Source organism: Notamacropus eugenii, chromosome 6 (assembly GCF_028372415.1).
Source record: "Notamacropus eugenii isolate mMacEug1 chromosome 6, mMacEug1.pri_v2, whole genome shotgun sequence".
Lineage (NCBI taxonomy): Eukaryota > Metazoa > Chordata > Mammalia > Diprotodontia > Macropodidae > Notamacropus > Notamacropus eugenii.
The window spans coordinates 378068498-378096318 of record NC_092877.1 but is presented as its reverse complement, the minus strand read 5'-3'; the positions used below and the strand labels follow the sequence as shown (position 1 = coordinate 378096318).

Here is a 27821-nt window from a genome sequence, read left to right as displayed (position 1 = left end):
CTGTCTGGCTGCCCCTGGTATAGTCTTGAATGAAAAAGTGAGTTTCATCAGTAAAAAGTACCTTTTCTCAACCTTTAGGACTCTTGTTTTTATATTTTTCTTTTTCTGACAAGTATTTTTTCTCCCCATAGTAACAGCAGCTTTTTATCCCTGGCCTTCTCTCTGTTTTAGGAAGACTGTAGAAGAGCCAGTAACAACCCCTCCACCTTCCAGGTTCTTCTGGATGTCTGAGTTTCTTTTATGAGGATTAATCAGGCTGTTTCTTAGCAATGGTTTGTGAATTCTTGGTGTTTTTAATTTTCAACTGCACTTCTTTTGGACTTTAGTACAGCTGATTCTGTTTCTTTCTGAGCTTGAATGACCTCCTCACACCAACAGCAGCTGCAGTATCTCTTAACAGTCAGCAAAGCTCTGTTTAAGAGAGTTACCACTTTTTCCTGGGGTCGTAGCTGTTCTTAAAAACCACTTCAGATGAAAGCAGTAAAATGTCCATATGGCACATAATCCAGCATTCAGATGACAAAGAACTCATTAAAGGCGGGGAAATCGACTCAGTTGGGTTTCGTCTGGTCAAGGTCAGACATTCTGAGTCAGCCCATTGTTTGGACTATCCATACACATGATCTTTATTATCACAAAATAAAGTTGTATCAGAATTATTGCTTATCCCAAGGAACTAATGGAATACTGTATATCTGGTTTAAATCTATAATTTTTCTATCATAAGCTTTGGGGGTATGGCAAGAAGTAGACAGAGAGCTGGCCACTGAGTATGTCTGGACTTGTCATTGAAACTCTCAGTGTTTGGGCAGCTTTCTCAGGTGATCAATTTAAGAACAGGTGCTGACTTGCTGTGGCAGAGGGAGCCTTCCCACTGGTGGTTCCCAGTTCCTGTGAAATCAAGGTTATTGGAAAAGTGACAATGAATTGTGATTCTTTATGCCTGGTTATTTTTGTGCAGTGCTAATATACAATTGTGGACAGTCAGGCATTTGATAAAGACTTTTTGATGATAATAATGAATAGATTTGAATGAATTTTTCTTTTCTTTTTCTAGTTGATTTCTTAGGGGTGAAAAGTAGGTGATCTACTTCAGGTCTTAAGATGTCCTTGAAGATTTTCCTGGAAGATGGTTGTGTATATGCACCAAGGGGATTATCCTTATTAGGAAATATGGAGCTTCCATTTGAAGACAGTTGCTTAGAACTGAGCAGACTCTTTCCCAGGGTTTTCCAGCACCTGAGCCGGAAGAATGGCTTTACCAGACTCTGTAACAGTAAAAAGTCACTAACGGGTAATTATCTCTTTGGATTTCTTCGGGAAATTGTACACTTGCTAATTAGAAACTTTCAACTTCACTTGTTCTTTAAATTTTCTAAGTATTATATGTTTTTATTTATTATTTTAAGAAAGCAATATATTTGAGAAAAAGAATTCAATTATGGAAGAACTTTGCATTTTCATGTGCATTCCTTTTTTATGATCTTTGTATGTTGAAATACTGTTTGTTAAATTTGGGAAACAAAAGAAAACCTATTACTCTAACCCTTGGTTACTGTTAGGTTCGTGTCCCTCAGGCAGATTTATGAAAAATTACCTGAGTCCATAGTAATCTTGTGCTTGGAAGGAAGCTTATACCTCCATCGAGGGAGAGAAAACTCCATGGGATGATCTTCCAGCTTGTAGCTAGGCCAGATCACTGGTGGGCGACCTCCAGAGGACATGTGTTCCCTCCTGCTGAAATAAAGGACAGGGCCAACTAGATAATATTAAATCCATCCAATGTAGTCTTTGTCAGAATTAAAGAACACCACCCAGTTAGTGGGAAGTGAGGCAGGGCTGGAGGCAGGATCACCAGCCCCTCCCATCACTCCAGCTCCTGGGGAAGAGGCCCACAGTAACAAGCACAGTCCCATTCCTCCCCATCTGCCTGGGGGGCCATTGCTTCTCCTGGTCCCAGAGATGCCAAGGTTGTGATGCTGCTGAGGCTGAGGCCACTTTTCCCTTCCTCCTCCTTTGTTTGCTTCTAGAGCTCTTCCAAAAACCTGCCTAGAGGTCAGTCCTGGTCTCCTGTTAGCTTCCTCTCTTACCAGACTGTCTGGCCAAAGCCTTGCCAGAAACCAGGCTGTGAAAAAAGAACCCAGTTCAGGCATTCCAGAAGCTTTTGAAGCTGTGTATGTGTTGGGACCGAAGGAGCTGGACTTCAGTGTGGAGCTGGGCTCACGGTCCTGTAGAAAGAGGGTTTGTGCACATCTGCTGGCTGGTAGGGACTGTCTGTGCCTCTGTTTGTGTTCCCTCTGCTTCCCATAGTGCTTAGCACAGTCAGTGCTGAATAAATGTACAGTGATTGGCTGACCGTTATTAAGGGTCTACCATGTTCCAGAAACTCATTAACATTGAGATACAAGAAAAACAAAAACGGTCCCTGCCTTGAGGAGCTCACGTTCCAATGGAGGAGATGGCCTGCAAACAGCAATGTGTCTAAAGATATAGGCAGGGTAAATTGGGAGCCGTCTTGGGGGGAGTCATGAAGGAGGCCATGGGGCGAGGAGGGAGAATGTTCCAGGCCTGGAGTGTCAGCTGAGGAAGGGGTGCGGAGTCATGTTCCAACTTGCAGAACAGTCATGAAGACCGGTCACCAGGCTCTAGATTGTCCCCAGTGGGAAATGAGAGCCAGTAAACCAGAAGGAAGGATCTCTCTTAGAAAACCAGATGAGTCATTAGAAAGCCACATGTTTATCTCCTGACTTTTTTTTTTATTGTTACTATATCAGTGTATTATGATCAGATAGGAACTACATTTTACTGTGGCTCGGGCGGCACTCCTGAGTGGGGTGGGACCCATGTGACCCTCAGACCATGGGTCTGAGGCCTCTACTAGAGAGTCCACGGAGGGCAGGCGGGTTCAGGAAGATTTTACATTGGGTCCAGGAAGCAATGGGGAGCCACGGCAGTTTATTGAATGGGGAGGTGACCTGGTCCTCCCCGAGCCTTAGGAAGGTCACTCTGGCAGTGGAGTGGAAGGTGGCTCCGATGGAGGAAAGGTGAGTCAGAGAGACCAGCCAAAATCCTTTTCCTGTAGGGAAGGCCTGCACCTCCAGGTGGCTGTGTGAGAGGGGAGAAAGGGACAGAGAGCAGAGGTGTGGTGCGGGCAGCATCAAGAGGCCTTGTTGACATCAGACACATAGCTGAGTGAGACAGAGGACTTGAAGACAGCACCTCCTCTGAGAGCCCCTGAGGATGGTGGTTCCTGGATAGGAATAGGGAAGTTCAGAAGAAGAGAATGGTTTTTGGGGAAAGACAATGACTTGAGTTTTATGTATAGGGAGCATAAAATGTCTCAAGAGTGGTTGGAGATGCAAGAATGGAGGTCAAGAAAATGGTTGGGGCTGGATAAAGAGATCCTAGAATCATTTACACAGAAATGATAGCTGAACTTCTGGGAGCTGAGAGAGTCTAAGAGAAGAAGGAGAAGGGGTCCCAGGATAGAGCCCTGGGGGACGCTCGGGGTCCATGGCATGACTTAGATGAAGAACAAGCAGAAGAGACTGGAGATCAGTCAGGTAAGAAACAGGAGAGACCTAGAGATGGGAGAAAAGGATGATTAAGAGAATAGGCCTTTAGATTTGGCAGTTGAGAGATCACTGGAAGGTAGTCAACATGGGCAGCTTGGTGGCACAGTGGATGGAGTGCCAGGCCCGGAGTCAGGAAGACCTGAGTTCAAATCTGTCCTCAGTCACTTACTAGCCATGTGACCTTGGACAAATTGCTTAATCCTGTTTGCTTCAGTTTTCCCATCTGTAAAAATGAGCTGGAGAGAGAAATGATGAACTACTCTAGTATCTTTGCCAAGAAAACTCCAGATGGGGTCACGAAGAGTAGACATGACTGAAAAGTGACTCAGCAACAACAATATGGTGGAGTAATAGGAAGTACTATAGCTCAGTTTCTCTACCAAGCCTCCTCCACAAGGATTTACAATGAATTTTGATCAGGAAATCCAAGAAAAAGTCAGTGAGTTGTTTTTCCTAGACTTAGGGAGTTGGAGAAGGATGTGCACACTGGGGACAGAGTCTGGCCAGGAACATGCCTCATGGGACAGGGCTCCAGGACTGGAAGATATCCAAGGGGATCCCTGAACCAGCACAGGGCACAGGAACTGGTGCCATCTGGTAGCTCCGTTGCCAACTGCATGGTTCTGGGGCCAAGTGAGGGATCGTGGAAAGAAGCGTTTGCTAGTAGGCCCTCCCTGTTTATTGAGCAGTTGTCTGATTGATCCAGGGAGCAGATCAAGGACTTAGTTCTAGCCTCCAGCCTGGGGAAGCAGAGCTTCTGGTCAGGTCGTTCTGACCCTGCAGAGCCTCTCAGTGGCCAAGTCCATCTTCTTTCTGTTGGCACTTCCAGGGACAAACCTGGATTTTGAACTTGTGGCAGAGCTTATCACCCCAGATCACATCACTGTGAGAGCATTGAAAGCTTGCAGACCTGAGCTGTGAAAGCAGCACAAGTATGTAAGAAGACAGAAACTCAGGCCAGACATTCTTGCCAGAAGTGCTCAGAGTCTAGCGTGAATATCATGTCCAGAGTCAACAAGTGGGTTGGAAGAATGAACAACAGACAAAGATTGCCACCAAAAAGAGCTGTCCTGGGGGCAGGGAAGCTCAAGACACAAACCCAAAAGAAGAGAATGACTCAAAAACATTTACAGGCAAAGCCTCAAAGAGAAATGCATCTGGGACACAAGTTCAGCCAGAATTCCTGGAATAAAGTATAACAGTTAAAATAAGGTATATTGAGGCACAAAGTTCTGAGCATGATACATTTATTAGTAAAATGTAAATGTGAGCTCAGCTTCCTCAGTAAGCTAAGACCCCAAATGATTGAGACAGTTTTCTTTTATGGGTTTTAGGGAGTATAGAACAAAGAACAGAGCAGTGTAGGTGACACCGTGAGACTGAGGGCAGCATGACTGGTTACATAGCTGAGGGGCAGGGAACAATATGATTGATTGGAAGTTGGTAATGAGGGGCTTCTTATGACCCTCCTTTTCCTCCCCGTGACTAAGAAGTGTTCCTTGTTTTAGTCCTCCTGCAAGACAGTGACCCAGTTTTCCTTGAATAGCAAATCAGACATCCTTGAGGGATAGCTTGGTGTTATAAAGATAATAGGCCTGATTCCCTTATAGCGAGCCACAGTCCCCAAAGTTAGCAGAATTCTTTGAGCAAGAATAGAACTGGTATTACAAAGAGAACAGGATTTCAGAACTTAATCTGTTACAGGCCAGGTGAATTTCCACACTAAGTTCAGAGACAAAGAACCATGACTTAGGCAATTACAGGGCAAAATCAATTAATTTCAAATAAGATTAATTTAAAAATGGTATAGAACCAATCTTGATCATTTCAAAAGCAAGAGTTAAAAAAGGAAAAAAGAAATACTTTTAAAAACCAGTTGATAGCAGTGGAGGAAAAAAAATGGGAAAAGAAATGAGATCTGTGGAAGTAAGATATGAAAAGAAAATTAACCACTTGGAGCAAAAGCAAGGTACAAGACCTCACTCAAGATGATAGCTCCCTGAAAATTAGAATTCTCCAAATAGAAGCTAATGACTCCATGACACATTAAAAAATATTAAAATAAAGTCAAAAGACTGAAAAGAAATGGAAGAAAATATGAGGCAGTTCATAGTAAAATCACTGATCTGAAACACAGATTGAGAAGAGAGATAATTTCAGAATCCTTGGCTGAGGGGCAGCTAGGTGGTGCAGTGGATAGAACACTGGCCCTGGAGTCAGGAGGGCCTGAGTTCAAATTCAACCTCAGACACTTGACACTTACTAGCTGTGTGATCCTACCCTGACTGCCTTGCGCCGCCCCCCCCCCCCCCCAAATCATTGGATGACCTGAATCCTTGATCAAAAAAAAAAAAAAAAGAGCTAGACATCATATTTCAAGAAATCATAAAAGAAAACTGCCTAGATCTCTTAGAATCAGAGAGGTGGAATAAGAGGGAGGATAGAGTGAGGGAGGGACTACTCTGAAGCAAAACAAGCTCTGAAAGAGGAGTCAGGTAAAAAGGAAAAGTGTAACAGTACAGTATGGAGGAAAATACGTGATTAGTGATCATAACTGGGAATGGAATGAAGTCACCTATCAAACATAAGAGTATAGCAGACTGGATCAGAAACTAGAATCCATCAATATGTTGTTTATAAAAAACAGAATTAAAATGAAAAGATTTACACAAAGTTAAAATAAGAGATTGGAGCAGAATCCACAGAATTATACTTCAGCGAAAGTAAAAAAAAAAACCAAACCAAAAAACAAGGATAACAATCATGATCTCAGACAAAGCAAAACCAAAAATGGACCTGATTAAAAGAAACAGGGAACTTCCATTTTGCTTAATGATACTATGGTAATGGAATTAATATCAATACTAAATGTACATACACCAAATGGCATAGAATTGGAATTTTTAAAGGCAAAGTTAAATGAGTTACAAATCGACAATAAAACTGGTGGAGGACCTCAATTTGCCACTCTTAGATGTAAATAAATCTAACCAACGTAAAAAAAACTGAAGGACCTGAACAGCATTTTAGAAAAGTTAGATATGATAGACCTTTGAAGATTAAATGAGTATGGAAGGCAGTATACTTATTTCTCAGCTGTGCATGGTATCTTTACAAAGCCTGACCATACATTTGAGTATAAAAACCTTATAAACAAATGCAGAAAAGCAGAAATATTAAATGCATGTTTTGCCAACCATAATGCAATAAAAAAATTACAGTCAATAAGGAACCTTTGAAACAAGGCAGAAAATATCAATTGGAAACTTAATTCAAAAGAATGGGTAGGTCAAATCATAGCACAGATTGTAGAAGCAGTTAATCATTTCTTTAAAGATAATGATAACAGTGAGACAACATACAAGAAGTCTGACTACTTGGGGGGGGAATCATTAGTTACTTTGGAGAGGGCAGTTTTAGTTGAACGAGTCTGACAGACTCAGAGTTAAAAGAAGGTGAGTTTGTTTATGATCAGACTCTTTCAAAGTGGTCTTTTGCTCTTCGAAATAGGGTTTCTATTTCCTCAAAGCTTCCCATTTAGAGGAATCTTTCTTTTAAGTAAGTCTTTATTTATATTTTCTGTTTCTCATATCCCGTAGTTATCCCAGGTATCTTTCCCTTTTCCCCTCCTAGAGCACCTTCTCAAATGACAAAAATGGGGCCTGGCTTGTGCTGTAAAGTGAAATAGAGAGGAGTTTTAATTTTCTTTGTTTTTAAGCCCCGAGCACAGAGGAATCAAATGGTCAGATCTGTGCTTACAGAAAGCTGCTTTGCCACAGCATGCAGGATAGGCTGGAAGCAGGGACATGAGGAGATAGGAAGTTCCAGAAATTGAGGTGAGAGGTGGTGAGGGCCTGCACTAAGATGCTAGACAGATGTGAGGGGAGTTAATGTGCTGGGAGAGACACAGAGGGAGAAAGGGCAAGCTTTGGCAGCTCCTTGACTGTGTGTTGTGAGGAGGGGGGAAGAGACTAGGTGATGTCAAGGTCATGAACCTGGCAGACTGGAAGTATGTAGGTGCTTTTGACAGAAACAGGGAAGTGTGGAAGGGGGGATGAACATGTTGGGTTTGGGATGTACTTGGAGACATACAATTTGAAATGTCCAAGAGGCGATTAGTGACACTGGACTAAAGCTCAGGAGAGATACTGGGGCTGGATATATCTGAACTTTTAAGGACTTCTTATCTTAGATCCTGTGGACATTTAGCTATGTACTACTTCCTTCTCTCCTTCCTCCTTTTAAGAGGTTATTTGTATTATATGCCTGGGCTGATACCATAGTCTTTATTTTCAAATTAATAGGTGTTGATCTTTGCTCTTTGAAAAAAACGTATTAAATTCCTGCTGTGCCAAGTCAGCTCAAGAGACTCCATGTTTAACCCTCGATCTTTGGGTGATGTGCAACCAGCCTATGGTGGATGCCCCTGTGCATGTGGACTTAGCCAGGGGGAAATGCAGAGGTGGCATAAAACCCCTCTTCTCATCCTACATGTACCAGTCAACGTTTTCCTGCCTTTCTACAGAAGTCATTTACTCCTGTGTGTAAAAGTGGGGCATGATCATCAGGGTCTGTTGCACTCCAATTGCTTCCTTGGTGTGCTAACAAAATACCTTTTGCCTTTCTTTTCCTGAGTTTGCCTCATTGACCAGAGTGAGGCCCAAGCCAAGACTTCTTTTAATACCTCTTTGGGTAGGAGATTGGAATGAATGACATTTAAAATCCTGCAAAATTCTAACATTTTATGAGTTTGAAGATTTAAAGATTTTTTTTTTTTACTTGAAAGAAGCTATCTTGAAACATTAAAAATTACCTCTTTGCCTAGGAACAGTATAATTGAAAGTATATAAGGCAGCACTGCTGGTGTCTAGGGTTTTGATTGGCTCATTTCTTTTTTTTTTTTTGACCTTATTTTTCTTGCCTTTTTTGTAACATGACTTATATGGAAATATATTTTTCATGATTTCGCATGTATAATTGATATCATATGCTTGCCTTCTCAATGAGTGGGAGAGGAGCAGGAAGGAGGAAGAGAATTCAGAACTGAAAATTTAGAAAAATGAATGTTAAAAATAAAATTTGGAAAATATAGCAGTAGGTAATGCTAGTGAGATCCATTTTGTAAAGTCATGCTGTGAATATTATACATTGCTGAGACTACAGTTTGGGCTCCATCTCCTCGCACCATGTTTTCTCTTGCTCTCATTCCCTCTTTCATAGAATCCAAGAACAGTAAAACCCTCTGGGATGTCTTCCTTCCACCTCTCTCTTCTTTTTTAAAAAAGTTTTTCTTCATTTCGTACTTCAATACATAAAGACAAAAGAGAATATTTCCTCATATACAGCACAACCTAAAAAGAGGATTCTCTAAAAAACCATGAATTTACAGTTCAAGAGTTTTTTGGAGAAAACTCTTACTTGTCGTTGTCAAAGCCACTTGCTTTCTGTGATTCCTTCTGCATTTTCTTTTATTCTCTGCTGTGCACTTTTAGATTTTTCCCTCCCTCTGATTTGCTAATTTCTAATAGTTTTTTTCTAGTTATTAAACAATACCTCTTCTTTCCATTACAGTGTTACTTTGTTAACCTAGGTCGAAGCACTGAATATATTGTGATGATTAAAAAGGTCTGAGAGACTAATTTCTGTGTGATTTCACCATTTTAATAATGAGGACCGCGCATGTATTAATAAAAGGATGGTTACTTGGCCTTCTCCTGTAGACCAGAGACACCATGTTGGCTGGGCTCGGGGCTTTTGTGTGCTTTTGGAAGACAAGTAGCAGTGACCTCTGATTGGTTAGCAGTTAATGAGAGAAAGAATCTTCCAGCGAGGGGCTGAGGGTGCTTCTCAGAGGAGCTCTCGATATCTACCCAGACTGTCCCCAGCCTTGGGCAATCTGTTCAGAGAATGGAGGCCTTGCTCAGGCCTGAGCAGAACACAGCGGCTCCTCCACGCCAACAAGGGAGTCCCATCTCATTCTCAGCAATGCCCTTCAAGGGACTGAACTTTTGAAAATCAGGACTTTAGTCACAGAGGAAGCTCTGGATCTCTCCAAGGCATTGATTATTAGTAATCATTTCTCTCATCATTGGATAGTAAAATTCAAAAGATTATAAAATGAACAGTTTTCACAAAGCAGAAGGACCTTTCTTTAGTTACATCTAATGAATAAGGTTTTACTGTACTTATTGTCCTTTCATGTTTTAGAGAAACCTTTTCAAAAGTCTCCTGTTTGTTCCATCTCTGAATTAGAGATTTTAGATAGTCCCCAACATTGCAAGGTCCAAGGACAAGGAAATAAGTGGCTTCTGGAGGCTCCTTTGATCCAGAGGCAGCTCTTTGTTGACCTAATGACAGTAGGTTCAAGTGTCAATTCAAGTGTCTTTTTGCGCCCTGAATCCAAGACATCACAGAGAACCTGCCAAAAGCTTTTGAAAATAGGTGACTTCTCCACGCTTCTGGTGGCTTTCACAGGCACAGATGGTATTGCCAGGAAGGACCCAGAAAGTCTTAGCCAAGATGACCAAGCCTTAGGCAAAAAACCTGAGACCACCACGACAAGTGGATATTGCCTCACTGCCACCCATTGCTGTCAAAGGGATGTGGAAAAGAAGAGCTGGTTTGGGTATGAGTATCTGGCCAATAAGATGGGGCCTAAAGGTGGACTGCAGATCTGTGCAGCTGTGTTAACACCTGTGCTAACAACTCAAATAAGAATGGATCCATGCACTTTGAAATTAACACTCTGTGTTGTATTGTGTTTTTCTTAATTTTGTTAAACATTTCCCAATTACATTTTAATCTGGTCCTGGCGGGACTCTGGGAATTTGACTGTAGGTTGTGAGTCTGACACCTCTGGCTGGAAGTATAGTAAGATCTTCTTCTGAGTGAGGACTGAGTGAGGTACCAGCATGGCAGGTATCTTAGAAAGACCGACACACTGTAATTTTACTTGGTGTCTTGAAAATTTAACTCAAAAGGATAGAGGAGGGAGGAAACTGCCTTAGTTTATCCATCTATCTAGATGCAACAGAGACTAGCTACAACAAAGAAAGAAGACAGTCTGTAAACTCAGTGTTCACCACAAGCAAAGTTTTAGGAAGGAGCTGTTAAAACCCGTGGCTCCAAGTGTGTAGATACAGATTCCCCAGATTTGAGCAAAGATGACATGAACATAAGATCTTAGTATAGAGAGGCCTATTGGGCCATCGCTGTCACTGAGATTTTGTGCAGTGAGACTTTTGGCTGGAATATGGCCCTGGGTGGGTATGCATTTGTTCTAAAGAACCAGGTCATGAAAGGGGAGGCAGAGGGCTGTGGAGAGAGAAGGTGGACTTGGAAGAACTTTCAGTGACAAGGAATGTGGGGAAGGTGCAGAAGCCCGTGGGAAAGTCTGTGAGTAAAGGTGCATGGAAGCAGAGTAAGACATATTTCTAAAGCAACTGCTGAGGTTCCTCTGGAGCTTACAAAGAGCCAGTGTGACTTTGTCTAGGACAGGTCACACCGGGCTCTCAGGAGAGGGCGCAGTGGGGGTGAGGTGGACATCTACCAGGGTCTGGTAGATGTTGGATAGCTCGAGCCAAGGGGTGCTCTGTGCTCCGTGTGAGCTGGTGTGGGCTCAGTTCTCTGTGAAGGTGGAGCGAGCAGATGACAGAAACCCAGCTGAGAATGACCCCCTCTCCTGAAGAGTTGGTGCCAGGCCTTTCCTGACTCATCTTCCCCACCTTGCCCCTCTCCCTCACCCCTGAGACTACCTTGTGTTTGCCTTGGGGGTAGGGACCGTTGACTTTTATAGCACAGTTCTTGCACACAGTAGGCATTTAATAAATGCTTGTTGCTTAGTATTTGCTTCCTGGACAGCAGAATGAAATGAAGGCAGGACTGTTTTCTTTTTGGCTTTTGTCTCCATTTGCTAGCAAATCGTCATCATCATGGTGGCGGCTGGTACCATTTGACATTGTACTTCAGGATTTCTGTTTCTTATCTCATTTAGTTTCGCAGTCATGACTATGAGGCAGGTGCTTTATTAACTCCATGTTTAAGATGAAGAAACTGAGGCAGACGGAAGTTAAATGATTTGCTGAGGGTCACACAGTTACTAAATGTCTGAGGCTGGACTTGAACTCAGGTTTTTTTTTTTAACTCTAGGACTAGCACATTATTTGAACCTGAGTTCAGTCCTGCCTCATGTGATTACTGGCTGTATGACCTTGTGTAAGTCACTTAACTTTTTACTCATTTGTAAAATGGAGATACTAATACTTAACCCCCAGAGTTGTTATGAGGATCAAATAAGATAATATTTGTAAAGTGGTCTGTACACTTTAATGTGCTTCACAAACGCTCTGATCAAATGCCACCTAGCTGCCAGTAGGCACTTACTAAATGCTTATTGGATAGAACTGAATTGATAAGGTTTGCAGAAGGAGCGGGGCCAGAGCGGACCAATTCCTGTAAGACTGGCTTACCTGGTGACCGACCCCTACTGACACTGACCCAGGGATCTCCAACTGCAGCTGTAAGCTGAAGAGATTGTGTAGTGGTAAAAGAAGTTCTTTCCTCAGCTCCCTGATACCAGTCAAAAATAAAAATAGAATGAAATTTTGAAATTGCTTTTCTGATGAGAAACCTTTTGAGGTTTCTTATCCATATTTTACAGGTGAGTAAACTGAGGCTTTGAAAGGTTGATGGACTTGGCCATGGCTATGGTTGCACTGGTTAGTTGGTCCCTGAACTTGAAGCTCAGGCCTGTCTCTACCCCTCCAAATCAAGTGACTTCATAACCCAAACTGGGTAGCGTTGGGACTCCTGATGGTGGGGCTTCAGAGCAGCATTCTGATGGATTTCTAGGACTTTCTTTTTCTCAGAACAATCAATGGAAAATTGAATCTTGGAATGAATTTTCAATATTCACAGACTCATATAATATTTGATCCTTCTGCAAGATTTTGTACTGTGTTTGATGTATTTTAAGAACGTTCTCATATAAGAGGAAGCTCTCAGGAAGGGGAGACAACGAGGGATAAGAGGGATAGATAGAAAAGCAAAAGATATCAGTAAAATGGGATTTCAGAAGCCCATGCAAAGACATCTGGGTGAGCTCCCAACCTTCCCCCTCCCCCCAAACAAAACTAGAACTTGTTCCAGTCTGAATTCTGTTGAGGAAATCCTAGAAAATGCCACAACGGATTACCTTTTCAGCCAAAGTGGGCACCAGGAGACATTTAGAAAGCTTTGTAGACACTGGGGACAGACTTTGATCAGGAACATCCTGAGGGGTACCCAGAGAGAGGCTGAGCTCCAAGGAGAAAGGAGGTCCCAGGCCCATACCAGGACACCCAGAAGTCCTACAGAAAGGTGGCAAAGAGGCAGCTTTGTCACCCACTACCCAGTCCCAAGGCATGGATCCAGGGTGGACTGAGGAGGGGACCTGTACCCAAGGGGCCTTGGCTGTGTATACCAGATCCCAGGAGCAGAACAGGGTCTCACTAAGGAATGACTAGCTCAGGAATCCCACCCCAAAGGGAAGCCTGCAGAGCAGAACTTGGTAGCTCAGTAATAGGGGAGGCAGAGCTCAGACTAGGGCAGCAATCAGACTTTGCCTGGGATTAGACCTCTGAAGGAGCACTGGAGACTTGCAGGTCACTAACCTGAGCTGTTCCTGAGAGCCCAGAACAGCACAATGCTTAATTCTCCACAAGCAACATTAAGACCAACCCAGACCTTCACTATATATCTCTCCAACCTTGTCATCTCTCCTCAAGCCTCCTGGGCTCTCCCTGCCTCTCCCCTCTCAGTTGGGAGCCTGGACCTTCTCCGTGAGCTCTTTTTTCATCTCCTTCCACTTGGGGGCCTTCCACCATTATATCCTTCACCTCTGTCTCACATGAAGAGGTGGCCTTACTCCTTACCAAGGCAAACCTCTGTGTGCACAATTGATCCCATCCATACCATCTCTAACAGACTGTGCTCTCTGCCACTCCCCCTGTTTCACTTAGTTTCAATTTCTTCCTCTCTCCTGCCTCCGTATGTGCCTGTGTCTCACCTGAGCCTTCCATCCCTGCTAGCTGTCACTCTTCTGCTCTTTATAGCTAAACTCCTGGAGAACGTCATCTGCAATAGGGGCCCTACCTTCCCTCTTCTTGCTCTCAACAAATCTAGTTTTTTGCCTCATTATTCCAACAAAATTGCTTTCTCCAAAGTTATCAATGATCTTTTAACTGCCAAATGCAACGACCTTTTCTCAGTGCTCATCCTTCTCGACCTCTGCAGTCTTTGACGCAGCTGCTCCCCCTCTCCTTCACGGTACTTCCTTCTCTCTAGGTTTGCAGGACAACTGTCTCCTATACCTCTTCTTTATTTGACTTTTCCTTCTCATTCTCCTTTGCTGGATCCTCATCCAAGTCACACCCTCTAATTGTACATGTCCCCTCCATCCTAGGCCCTCTTGCCCCCTAATACAACTTCATGGATTTAATTACTATCTCAGTGGTGATGATTCTGAAACCTTTGCATCCTGCCCCCCAAATTTCAGATGAACGGGATGTTCAGTAGACATAAACTTGACATGCCCAGACAGCTCATTATCTTTCCTCCAGCTCCTCCCCCTCTCTTCTACCTTCCCTGTCACTGTTGAGAGCAGCACCACCCATCTACAGTCAAGATCACACATGATTTAGCAGCAACTCCTGTTAAGGAGCTGAGAGCTTGGAATATGATATTCCAGAAGGCAAAGGGCATTCTTACAGCCAAGAAAAGCAGTATAATCCTACCAAGGAAAAAATGGATTTTTAATGAAATAGAAGACTTCAAAATATCCTTGATGAAAAGACCAGAGCTACATAGAAACTTTGAAGTTCAAATATAGTTTGAAGAGAAATCATAAGGAACTAAAAATCATAATTTGCTTACATCCAAATATGGGGAGGTGATCTGTGTATCTCCCTTGAACCCTGTTATCATCAGGGTTGTAGAGTAAGTCTAATTAGACAAAGCCTGGAAATGGTTCTGTTACATCTTGATGATCTTAAAAGAAGACTGGAAAGATGGGAAGAGGAGCACACTAAATGGGGAAGGAAAGGAAGGTTAGGGAGAGTGGTGTCATGTAGTCAGGGTGTGCAGACAAGGAGGGAGAGGCTGACACTTGAACCTCCCTCTCATCTGAACTGGTCAGAGGAGGAATGACACAAATACAGTGGTAGGTAGAGAAAGATTTCACCTGACAGGGATGTATGAGGGAGAAGGGGAAGGATGGCTAGGTGGCGCCATAGTGCACAGAGCACTGTGCCTGGTTCAGATCTGGCCTCAGACACTAACTGTGTGACCCTGGGCAATTCACTTCACCCAGTTTGCCTCAATTTCCTCATCTGTAAAACCTAAAATGAGCTAGAGAAGGAAACGACAAACTGCTGCAGTATCTCTGCCAAGAAAACCCCAGATGGGGTCATGGAGAGTTGGACATGACTGAACTGAGTGAACAACCAAAAAGTTAATGGAGGAATTAATCCTAAACAAAACAAAGAAGGATAAAACTACGGTGGCAAAGAATGGGAATTCCAGAGGGTGCCCATCAGTTGGGGAATCGCTAAATGAATATAGAAATGAGCATATAAATACGATGGAATACTTTTGTATTATCAGAAATGACCAAGGGGATTGTTCCAGAGAAACCTGGGAAGATTTGGATGAACTGATGCAAAGCCAGGTTTACAGAACTAGGGAACCATTTGTACAGTGACAACAATATAGTGAAGACGAACATGTCTGAAAGAATTAGGAGCTTTGCTCAGTCTCATGACCAACCCTGATCCCACCTCCTGAGAAAAAGGTGAAGGACACAGCGTACCATGAGACACGTAGATTTTTGTACATGGTCAAGGAAGAAATTGGTTTTGATTAACTATGAATTTTTGTAATGGGTTCTGTTTTTCTCTCATTCTCAGTTGGGGGGAAAGGCAGGAGTGGAGGGAGAGAAGGTGGATTTTTGTCAGCAGCTGCAGAAGGGCTCACCTGTCTTTTCTCTGACTTTCCTTTTCAGAAGACAAATGGAGTGCGTACTGCCTGTCCTCACTGACCGCCCAAAACATTTGCACGAACCGCTTCAGCATCATGTCCCAGACAGACCATTCAGAGCTGTCCAGCACCGTTTGTAACTCCTACACCTCCTTACCGAACAGCTTGCCTTCGGGGTCATCCCGCCAGTCTCTGTCCTCGTCCATATACGCCCCAAATAAAGCCATATTCGTGGTGGATTTGAAGTCAATGAAGGTAGTGTTAACTTCTAACCACAGAATTGCCTTTTCTGTAAATCATGTCAGAAGGGGAGTTTGCGGCTCTGTTAAGTATTCTTCGGACAAAATGTTTGGGTCCATCTTTGTGAAGGAATAAGACTTAAACTTGTGTGAAGTTGAAGTTAGACTAGAATTGGATTTTTCACTTTTTCTTCATCATATTTACTGAGAGGTAAATTATTTTTCATTGAATTGTCCAGGTATATCTGCTTCACACTGATAAATTTATAGGTGCTTGCCATATTGACATAATTTGTTTATAAAGCTAGAGATTCAAGGGAGAGGAGGGGTAAACCATTTTCTATTATCTGCTTAGCTAAAAGCCCAGTTGAGAAAAAAATGAACTTAAAATATTTCAGTTCTCTAAATGTATTGACTTAGAAGCTAGTGGTCCACATCAACGGAAGAGGGGAGCTACTGATGTGATTTCCCATTTTTAGTGTTCCCATTTATGGTTAGGAGGAGGTTGTCTAGTTTAATGACTAGATGAAATAGTGATTTTCTTGGCAACATCTGAGACACTGTCATCATAATTTCTGATCTGGAGTCGGGTCTGTAGGGTAGGAAAGGAGAGCCTTAAGACCTTGTTTAAGCGCATTTCCTAAAGCTGTATTATGATGGCTAGGAGACAGGGAGGCCAGAAGAAGCCATCTGCAGGTAATTTGTTTACATTTTTCCTTGTTGGGTGTTTCCCAGATAACACACAGGAGGCATTGGAGTTCTTGGTCCCCAGCCTCTAACATGTTCACTCATAAGCTGGTTGGACAGGCAGATAGCTTTGGAGGGGCTAATAACCAGCTTTCTTCTAACTCAGTCTTCTCAGAGGGTTGTGAGAGAACCAGCTCCTACAACATTCCCTAATTACCCTTCTTGCAGGGGCTGGTGAGAAGTGGGGGACAACTTCCCCTATGTCTCGATGGGATCAATTGAGACAGGCACACTTGTGCGCTCCCCTACATCCCCTCAAGCCACAATGGGGGCCAGTTGAGGCACACACAGATTCCCATATGGGTCCCCATGGTTTTCCCCTACTCTCTGACCTGTGCCCACCTGATTTATAAGGCAATCAGACAAAGATGGCATCTTGCCGACATGAAGCTCACAGGTTAACTTGAGCAGTATCGTCATTCTGCAGAAGCACAGTAAATGTCAGTATGTCTCTCCTCATCTCATGGCGCAGCCTCAGCAGGACTGTCTGTCACTATGATTCTGGGAACTCCTACCTAGGATCCTTGGGGCTATCCTGGCAGTTATTATCTAACACCTGGAAACTAGACATTGGCATGGCCATTGACCCTGAAAAACCAAACCTGCACTAGGCTGTAAGTGAGGTAAGAGGGCATAGCATCGGTGTCTGAATTTTGGGGGAACTGCTTGGAGTGACCCGGGCTTCCTCTTGCTCGCTCCCTTTTTAGATCCTTGTTGTCAATGACCAAGCTTGTGAGCTCCTCGGGTACTGTGACCAGGAGCTGATTGGCCAGAGGTTGTCGTCCTTCTTTTCTAAGTCCAGCACTTCAGTAGTGGAGGCCTTAATTAATGAGTCTGGTGAGACGGATGAAAAAGATGTCATTGCTTTTGGAACCGTGGTGAGTGAGACACTCAGGCAGGTGATGCCTTGGAAGTTGGGCCTTTTTATACCCTTTACATGGTTTGCCTAGAGCCCACCTTGATTCGTTTCAGCCTTCAAAATCAATAATTGTTCCTATCCCTGAAGTCATATCCAAAGTTTAATTGGCAGCTCCCGTTGATGAATAAATGTTTGAGTCATGGAAGAGCGTGCGGTCCAGAGCACCTACCCTTGGTGGCAGTTTCTTTGGACGTGCCTAGATGGGAGTATCAGTTGGGTTCAGTTAGAATACTGAAGCCTAATTTCTCCAAAGGTATCTGGCGACATGAAAGTGCCTATGAAGTGAACATAAATGAACTATACAATATGTCAAGAAATTAAAAAAATATTTATAACAGTTTCTATTTCAGTTTTCATGTGCTGCTTTGTTGTGGTGTCAGGGAAGTGGTTCTCAAAGGCCACCCTGGCAGAGTGTGCGCTGGAAAGACGTGGAGGCTGGGTGGACTTGGCCGCTGCCTTCAGGGAGACTCGTCACTAGAATGCTGGCCGCTCATCCCTCCATTTTTATGAACCCCAGCACCTCCAGAAATATAAAGGGCTTACCGGGATTCCTGAATCAGAGCTTCAGAGCAAGAAGGGATTCAGAGGACAAAGGAGGGCGGTGCAGTAGTCAGTCATGAGAGAGGGAATGTGGGCACACAAGAGGCAAGAGGCAGAATCCAGGTTTGAACCTGTGTGCTTTGCCTCCAGCTTCTGGGGTCACTGGGATTGGACTCGGGAGAACTGGGGTTTGCCTCAGATCCTCACTAGCTCTGTGAGCCTGGGCAGATCCTGTCAGCTCTGTCTGCCTCAGACAGAGCACAGTGAGCATGATGATAGTAGCTACCTCCTAGCGTTGTTGGGAGATCAGAGGAAGGAATTCTAAGGTCTTTTCTACCATTAACATTCTGTGACTTTAATTTGTAACATTTTGGATGTGTCGTTTAAAGATGCTAATTCTTGAACGAGGAACAAGGTAAGAAAAACTGTATATATAATTGTGTGAATGATCACTTTAAGAAGTAACATATTTTTTCTTTTCTTTTCCTGATGTTTCAAATATAGCTGAGGAAGAAAAAAAATGGTTTGATTTTTCTCCTTCTCCCTTAAAAACTATTTCAGTGCCTTGTCAAGGCTACGTCTGGCAGGCCTTCCTCAACTGGAAAGACTCCAGCGGCCCGGGACCAGCCTTGCCAGTAGCAGGTGGCTAGACCATCCCCCGTGTCCCTTAGGGAAACATCACCTACACTGCTGAGCATGTGGGAGTTGTTCAAGTAGCTCATTTTCCTTAGAATCATCCATCTTTGAAAGGTGCAGTCCTAGTCTTTGACTTTGGTGGGAGTAGGCTGAAAGTGTGGCTCCTGAGGCTACTTAGGGTGGACTGGTCCTCTCCTGGACACAAGACCTGTGGTCTGAGCTCATCCGGATCAGCTGATCCTGTGGGCTTTGTGGAGGGATTCTGAACCCGGCCCTGTTTCCAGGTGGACCTCATCTGCTCTAACAAGGAGAAGATCCCCGTCTCCATCTGGATGAAGAATCTGGAGCATGATTTTTCCCCATGCTGTGTCGTTTTGCTGGAGCCCGTGGAGAGATTCACAGTTTGGGTCACTTTCCAGAGTGATGTGAGTCTGCTTCTCAGTTTCCAAAATGAAAGATCTTCTGTGTTATTTCACCTTCACCTAGATTTTTTTTTTCCTCTAGTGCTTCAAAAACCACTCCTCCCAATTATACATTTAGGGGAAAGGAAGCAAAACCAGCCAGCCCAGGGCCCATGAAGCTCAGTGTCTGAGGCTGGATTTGAACTCAGGTCCCTCAGGTGTTTCCAACTTCATGCCTGACATTTTGTGCGCCGTGCCACTTGGCTGCCCAAATCGATGCACATATTTTCATTATCATGTATTGAAAGGTATTGTCTGGTGTGGTGGGTAGAGCCTGGGACTGGGGCTCAGGAGGATCTCTGCCCATGTCCTACACTGCCACTTCTAGGCTGTGTGACTCTGGAGAAGGACTTGCCCTTTATGACTCCTGCCTTCCCCCTGGTTTATCTCCTGATGGAATTCGTTAGAACTGCTGAAAGTTAGTTGTCACAATGGAACTTTCTCTTCCATATTTAATCGGTTTGACAATATAAAAATAAATATACATTTAAGTCGCATCATTTGAGAAGATGTTATCGTCTCATCCTGTGCGGAAAGGGAGAGATTTTTTTTTTAAAGAAATGGACTCTGAAATGTCACCTAGATATGGTGGTGCACCCTTGTCATCCCAACTGTGGGAGACTGAGGCTGTTGGATCCTCCTGAGCTGTAGCAGGCTAGTGTCTGCACTGAGTTCGTCACTGAACCCTCAGGGACAGGAGGCCACCAGGTTTCCTAAGGAGGGGGGAACCAACCCGAATCAGCAACAAGCTGGGTCAGAGCTCCCATGCCGATCAGTAGTGGGATTGGGACCCTGAGTGGCCCCTGCACTTCCAGGCTGGGTGACATAAAGAGTGCTGCTATTTCAGAAGAAAGAAAAAGAAAAAAACCTCACAGTATACAGAGCATACACAGAGTACTGAATGGGAAGAGTTGACTGTTTTTTTGAGAATTAGAGATAATCTTTTAGGAAAAATGATAGGGAGGTATTGCATTTTAATTTTGAATTTTTTGTAGCTGAATTTTTAGTCATTTCTTTTGTCGAGGGAGAAAGTTGTATTTTTTAAAAAAGTAACTAGTTTTTAAATCTTCTGCACCTCTAAAGTAGAGGCAGCTTTAACTTTCACTTTTAAATGAGGTTTGATTAAATGGAAAGCTGGACAATGAGTTACTTGTGATCCTGCTGTATTTCATACTAAAGTGACCAGGTGTACTTTTTCTCTAAGGGCACGGTCGTATCATGTGACCATCTTTTTGCTCAACTTTTTGGCTACTCGTCTTTGGAAGAAGTGATTGGGAACTCGATCCTGGAGCTGATTCCTTCTCTACAGATGCCACTGCAGGGCCAGTGGGTCACAGAGGTAGGAGCTGCCAAGCAGATCCTTTTCTCCTGTGGCTTTGGCTGGCCAGGGAGAATGTTCCATCGAAGAGGGGCAGGTTCTGTTTTCTGACATTTCTTTCAGGATTCTTGATTGCAGAGTTTTCAGAATTTCTGGATGTCATTTAAGGGAGGGCCTTTTAACCCCGGGTCCATGAATTTGTTTAAAAAAATATTTTGAGAACTGTATTCTAGCATAATTGGTTTCCTTTGCCGTCCTCTGCATTTCATTTTATCTATTGAAAAACATGATTCTGAGAAGGGGCTCACCCCCAGATCTCCAGACTGAGTTGGGGGAGGAGGGAGGACAAAGGAGAGGCCAAACCCCAGCCTAAGGCTTCCTAATTGTTCTTTGAATGACTGTTTGCCAGATCCACGAGGTAGAGTCTCTTGCCATTGATTTAGGCCCTTGGAACATTTCTCATTTGTATTCACAAATTTCCCTCCTTAAAGCCCCATTTCCCACCCCCCCTTTTTGTTGGTGGCTGTTTGTGGGATGTTACTCACCAGGCTTTGAGCAATTCCAGCCTTCTGCCCTTCTGACCACTGGGAGTGCTCTGGGACCAGGGAAGGTGGGGAGCCCTTATGAGAAGGAAGGGAAGGTCATTAAGCATTTAGTAAGTGACTGCTGTGTGCTAGGTGCTGTGGAGGCAGAGAAAGGCACAAATTCAGTTGTGGTCCTCAGGGAGTTGGTAGTCTGATAGATGCCGGGTCACCTCGGCATGGTGGGGAGGCCCATGTGAGGAGGACAGGAGGGAGCCTGTCTTCACTCGTGGACCCAGTCCTGCTCTACACCAGTTGCTCTGACCTTTCACAGGACCTCCAGATTCAGAAACTGACGGGGAGAGCTAAGGATGGCAGCGCCTTCCCCCTGAGCCTAAAGCTTCGAATGGACATCCCCTACGAGGAGGAGGAGGGCCTGGAAGCCTCCTCACTGCACATCTACTCAGCTTCCCTCTGGATCTTTACCACCATCAGTGGCTTAATCACCCTTCTGTCTGATGGCACCATCTATGGCATCAACCGCAACTTTGCTCTGACGTTGTTTGGTTATGAAAAGGCTGATGTGCTGGGCAAGGTAGGGACCCTTTGGTCTGTGTATTCCTGTCCATTCTCTTTCTGGGGAGAAGAGACAATGGCTGTTCACAGGGACCAACGGGACGCTCCTCCACAGGTCTGACCTGTAGGGTGTTCCCCAGGGGGAAGAGAGCTCTCCTTTCCTGGAGCCTCTCAAAGAACAAAGAACAGGAGACCACCCGTTCTTGGTGAGGCTCCAGGCTTAGGCTTTCTACATCTCCTTTTTCACTGGATAGCACTTTAAGATCTTGGAGACAGCTGTGGCTGCCTCATTCAGTCAAGAAGCATTCATTAAGCACCCGCTGCATTCCAGGCACAGTACTAGATGTTAGGGAAGCAAATCCAAAGAGGGAAGCAGCCCTCTGAAGGGGAGATGATGAAAAGATAGAGAACAAACATGAGGAAACCAATGCAAATAAAGATGAGGTGTTCCCTACAAGGTCCTTTGAGACGGAGGGCAGTGCTGGGAGGCCAGGAGGCAGAGGTGAGGATGGCCAGCATTCCAGGCTGGGATGGTCACTGTCAAGGCAAGGTGAGAATTCAGACCCAGAGATGGGATTTGGGATAGAACGTTGGATGAGATGGAAGCAGTTTGGGCCAGGAGTGGGGAGATACACATTTAGGGAGCATGCTTTGTATGTCAGGCACCATGCTAAGCACTCTACATAGAAGATCTCCTTTGAGGCCAGGTTGTGAAAGGTTTTAAAGGATCCCAAAGGGTCAATAGTTTATCCTAGAGACAACAGGGAGCCATGGAATTGAATGAATGGGGGTGAATTGGTCAGCTGTATGTAGGATGCACTGGAGTGGGGAGAGAGTGGAGGCAGGAGACAAGGTAGGTGAAAGATGTGAGGTTCTGTTTTGAACATGTCCCTACTAGGCATTCTCCAGCCTAAATATCTTCTATTTGAAAAGAAAAAAAAATTATTCTGAATTTAACAAACATCCAATAAAATGAACATTTCTACATATAAAGTAGAACATAAAAAAGAGGCTTGTATATGAAACTGCAAATTTCTGTTAGGTGGAACTTGAAGTATGTGCCAGATGCACATGTCACTTGCCAAGCTATCCCGCTTGTCTGTCTGTCTGACTTGCCTTCTCTTCCCTTCTGGGTATTTAACAATTTTTATTTTAAATTTAACAAACACCACAGTAGGCATATCATAGACATGGCAGAAAAGGAAAAGATTGTCCATGCCCACTGTAGATCTCTCTTATGTACAGTTTCTTTTTACAAAAATATATATATATAGTAAGCTTTACCTGGATCTTTCAAAAGTGCCCTTTTTTTGCGCTTCCTCCTAGCTTTCCTTCACATTTCTTCATTTCTAAAAAATAATGCTTCAATTACCTCCCTTCCGCTCTCCCTCCCTCCCTCCTTCCTTCCTTCCCTCCTTCTCTTCCTCCCTCCTTCTCTACCTCCCTCCCTCCTTCCTTCCTCTCTCCCTCCCTCCCTCTCTCCCTTCCTCCCTCCCTCCCTCCCTCCCTTCCTTCCTTCCTTCCTTCCTTCCTTCCTTCCTTCCTTCCTTCCTTCCTTCCTTCCTTCTTTCCTTCCTTCCTTCCTTCCTTTCTTCCTTCCTTTCCTTCTTCCTTCCTTCCTTCCTTCCTTCTTTCCTTCCTTCCTTCCTTCCTTCCTTCCTTCCTTCCTTCCATCCTTCCTTCCTTCCTTCCTTCCTTCCTTCCCTCCTTCTCTTCCTCCCTCCTTCTCTACCTCCCTCCCTCCTTCCTTCCTCTCTCCCTCCCTCCCTCTCTCCCTTCCTCCCTCCCTCCCTCCCTCCCTTCCTTCCTTCCTTCCTTCCTTCCTTCCTTCCTTCCTTCCTTCCTTCCTTCTTTCCTTCCTTCCTTCCTTCCTTTCTTCCTTCCTTTCCTTCTTCCTTCCTTCCTTCCTTCCTTCTTTCCTTCCTTCCTTCCTTCCTTCCTTCCTTCCTTCCTTCCTTCCTTCCTTCCTTCCTTCCTTCCTTCCTTCCTTCCTTCCATCCTTCCTTCCTTCCTTCCTTCCTTCCTTCCTTCCTTCCTTCCTTCCCTCCTTCTCTTCCTCCCTCCTTCTCTACCTCCCTCCCTCCTTCCTTCCTCTCTCCCTCCCTCCCTCTCTCCCTTCCTCCCTCCCTTCCTTCCTTCCTTCCTTCCTTCCTTCCTTCCTTCCTTCCTTCTTTCCTTCATTCCTTCCTTCCTTCCATCCTTCCATCCTTCGTTCCATCCTTCCTTCCCTATACCCTAATCCTATCTCCCCTCTTGCTCCTGTCATCCCTCCACCAGTAGGTGAACTAGAAGAAAAACCGTGCCTTTGTGACAAACGTGTCGAGTGGCTGTGTCTGCGAATGTCCATACCGTTCTTCATGATGAGTCCATCCCCTGTCTTGTCAAGTCATGGCCAGCAGGCTCCATCACCTTGCCCTGGAGCGCGTGTTTCAGCGCGTCTCTTTATGTTGTGCTCATGTAAATGATTCTCCTGCTTTTGCTCCCTTCGCCTGCATCCCCCCCTCCCAGATTTCTGTGCAGCTGCCCATGCTGTCGTTTCTCGTCAGTGGGCCATCACCCTGTTGTGTTTACAGACGGGGATTTCTTTAACTCCTCCCCGCAAAGGACGGCTTCTTACTTTCTACTTCTACTGTAGACATTTTTGTATGTGTGGGTCCTTTGACTCTGGCCTTTTACTGTGTTGACCTAGTAATGGGGTGGCTGGGTCCAGGCTTGCACGTTCAGGGATTTGTGGGGTATACTTCCAAACTGCTTTCCAGAATGACTGAACTCATTTTTGTCTCTGCCAGCAGTGCATGGGGGTTCCTGTAGCCCTGCCTTTTCTTCCCGTCTTTCTGTCTTTTCCAATCTGCTATATATGAGGTGAAACCTCAGAGTTGCTTTAAATTGCATTTCTCCAATTTTTAATGATATAGAATTTTTTTTCATAGTTGTTAATAGTTGAACATATCCATTTTCTTCCATAAGAGCTTCATGTGGTGTGTTTTCAAGGCCCTTTACCTTCCTGACTGCCCTCTGGGTACTACTTTCACCTCAGTGCCTAGTACACAGTAGGCACTTAAAAAGTCCACATTAATTGATGAACACATTTACTTCACTGGCTTCTCCTGCATTCCTCAGGTCTTACTCAGACAAACTGTGTCCTTGCCTTTCTTCCTCTGTCTTATATTTAGACACCTTTGACTTGGCGAACCGGCCACTGTCTCACCATGGCTTCAGTGGAGGTGTCCCAGATGCTTCAGGAGAGATACGCTTCCCTCCTCCCCCTGAGACCCAGAGGCCTGGGTTTGCTTCCTGACGATCTAGTGCAGAGAGCCTGGGGCTTCTGTTTCCCACCATATCCTTTTGCCCACTGGCACTACTGCTGGCTTTTCCTTATCCTCTCCTCCAGAGGAAATAGATTTTGTAGCAAATAGAATAAGGGAGAGTCCTTTCAAAGTTAGTTGATCTAATAAAAACCTTCACTCGTAGCCTCTTTTTTGATGTGGTGGAGGCAGACAAAAGAAGTGTGACACTCCATGAAGGTCCAGTCATGAACTCATCCTGTTGTGGATGAACCGTCTGTAGGATCTTCTGATCTTCTACACAGATCATTTACTCCAGCCCAGTCAAAGCATGAATTCCCCCTATAAAAAGGTTTATCCTTTATCCTTTATCCATCGAACTTCAGTAAGAGGCAGATCTCTGCATGCCTGTGCGTGTGTGTGCGTGTGTGCACATGCATGTGTGTGCATATACATGGCTTGGTAAAGAGAAGGGACAGTGCCAAAGGAATGAAAACCTTTTACAGATCTGTTTGTTAAAATGGTTTTCCTTTCTTTAACCTCTCTCATTTCTCACTCAGTCTCACTTTTCTTCTCTCTTTTGCTCTCCCCTTCTGTCCTCCTCTGTCTCTCACTTGCTCCTTCTGTCTGTCTTCCCCTGCTCCCACCCCCTTCTTCTGCTTTGTTGTCATTATAGACTCTGCTTGGGTTCTGAATCTTAAGCGTTGTATGTTTCTAGAACATCACATTTCTGATACCTGATTTCTACAACTATATGGACCTGGTAGAAAATAGCTCTGTGTCATCGCTCAGCGCTGCCACCTCCTCGGAAAGAACAAATGAGAATAAAGCTGAGGAGGGCAAGGAAGAGGACAAGCGGAATCCTGCAGACAGTGTTGAAGGTAAAAATGGCCATAGGAGGGCATTTGTGGAAAGCATTAGCACACTCAATAGCATCGGAGGCAAGGGTAAGTTCGCTGTTGAATTAGGAAGGCCTGCTGGAGACATAGTCTCACAATTTGGAGGTGCCTCCGAGAGCGTCTAGTCCAGCCCCTGCCTGACCCAGGCGTCTCTTTAGCACACGCCCAGTGAGTTCTCAGCCACTCTCGAGAACCTCCTGATGTGGCCCCTTCCGCTTTTTGGACCGCTCTGGTCACTACAAAACTGTTTCTCATTTTGACCTAAAAGCTGCCTCTTTGCAGCGTGAGTGATTTATTTATGTTTGGAGGAGCCGAACAAAATCTATCTCCCCTATAACAGAGAATTTCCGCAAAGGGAGAAGGCCCCTTCCCCGGATTCCCGTCATGACTAGAAGGAGGGACACAAAGGGGATTGTATCTTTTGAAAGCTTAGAAACTTTTGGAAAAAAGAGTCCCCCTGTTATCCTGCCTGTTGTTAAAATATCTCCCACTGAAAACTCCATCAGGATTAGTGGGTGTCCCCATTTTTCAAGAAGGCAAGATTAGTATCAGAATGGCAGCAGTTCCAGAAACTAGGGAGAGCTGGCTCGTGGATGAGTCCTTGACTTCAACAAATGCAATATTTCTAAATCAAAAGATCCTTTCTGGGGCCCAGGAGGGTATTTTGGCTGTTACTACAGACCATATATTGTTATAGTGTTACACCAGGTCAGAGTTCCCATGCTGAGAGTAGATTCAACCAGGAGTTACTTAGCTTCCAAAATCTACAGGCAGTTGTGACAAACTAGAATGACCAGAACCAGCCCAGAGTTATCAGAATCTGAGGAATGTTATAGTGATCACTGACTATTCAAGGCATAGGCGAGATGTCAGATTGATATCATTAGGGATACTACTGGTAGGGATCCTACTGACCATGTAAAATTTATATCAGACCCGGCTAGGAGAAGACTACCCAGGAATTTAAAGAGGAATGGCAGCCAAGACAGTGCAGTAAGTACAAATGGCAGACCATCAGACAGATGAGTTTCTTGCTTTTTTGCCTGTAGGGTTTGGAAGAATCCTAGACCTCACCAGATATTTACCCAGAAAGAAAGAAGGCCTTCCTGTTAGAACATTAAGTCCCTCAACCAAACCCTCACTTTGGAGACCTGAATCACAGCACTTTGCTCAGCAGGCTATCGGTGCAGCTGCCTGACTGAACTCTCAGAGTTTAATGGTTTCTATCAAATAGATTATTTAGGCACAAGAGACAGAGAAATAGGCAATACAGACCAATACTTACAGCAATAACCCCTTTCTGTGATTTCCTGCATAGGACTGTCACTTTACTAGGCAGTTGATTTTTCCTGCCCATAATTCTCCCAAGGTAAAATCTACCTTGTGCCTGCTGGAGGGGTTAATGGGCTGCAACCTGTCCATCTGGGTTGCCAAGAATTTGGAAAAAATTGTCCTCGAGTCGGCTTGCTGGGTACTGCTCTCAATCACCAGTGTAGAGACAGGAGAGTAAGCTGTGGTTTCGTTTTGTTCAGAGGGCAGGTTTCCTCCTTCCCCAATCAGTCCACGAGTCCCAAGCTTCAGCTTCAAGCAGCTATGTATCAAATCTGAGCAGAGGAAGCAGAGGAGAAGGAGGAGATAATCATGTCGGCATCAGGAGTGTCAGGCCACTAGCTGGCCCAAGCCAGAGCTGCAGATTAGGTCTCAAGCTGGACTTTGGCAAACATCAGCAGGAAATAGGACCTGCTTCTTCAAGCCGGCAGTGGCAGGAAGTTGGAGTCAGAGCCAGAAGCCTGAGTCAGAAAAGGTTTCATCCCCCACCCCCTTCCCATGGCAGCCTTTCAGATATCTGGTGATAGTGATTGTGGCTCCTCTAAGTCTTCTTCTTTAGACTAAATACCATCTGTTCTTTCAAATGATGGTCAATACACATTCATTAAGTGCCTCCTTATAGGCCAGGCATTGTGCTGAACTCTGGGGATACAAGTGTGCCCTTGTGCCCTCAAGGACCTTGAAGTTTAGTCGGGGAAGAAAACATAAAAAAGGAAGCTGAAAAAGGGGGGTGGGAAGGAGGGTACCTGGCATGGGCAGCCTGAT

General features: G+C 44.5%; 1 protein-coding gene and 1 long non-coding RNA gene across 5 annotated transcripts in view; one reads left to right on the top strand and one right to left on the bottom strand.

The window, feature by feature from the left end:
- Positions 1 to 27821, top strand: part of PASK (PAS domain containing serine/threonine kinase) — a 68978-nt gene that overhangs the window by 10129 nt on the left and 31028 nt on the right. For 3 of the 4 annotated variants that reach the window (XR_011969174.1, XM_072618797.1, XM_072618795.1), the window contains exons 2-7: positions 15613 to 15842; positions 17281 to 17451; positions 18953 to 19093; positions 20334 to 20468; positions 21303 to 21563; positions 25547 to 25709. Coding sequence is in view for 3 of the 4 variants with exons in the window: in XM_072618795.1 (XP_072474896.1) it covers positions 15613 to 15842; positions 17281 to 17451; positions 18953 to 19093; positions 20334 to 20468; positions 21303 to 21563; positions 25547 to 25709 (1101 nt within the window). In the remaining variant the exon portion in view is untranslated. Of the gene's footprint in view, positions 1 to 1104; positions 1295 to 15612; positions 15843 to 17280; positions 17452 to 18952; positions 19094 to 20333; positions 20469 to 21302; positions 21564 to 25546; positions 25710 to 27821 lie in introns of those variants that run through there. The other variant, XM_072618796.1, reaches the window with a different exon arrangement.
- Positions 1288 to 27506, bottom strand: LOC140510304 (uncharacterized). Its single transcript, XR_011969178.1, has 3 exons — positions 27013 to 27506; positions 20993 to 21067; positions 1288 to 1737 (listed from the first exon to the last, which is right to left on the bottom strand). It is a non-coding gene; the product is annotated as an uncharacterized lncRNA (long non-coding RNA).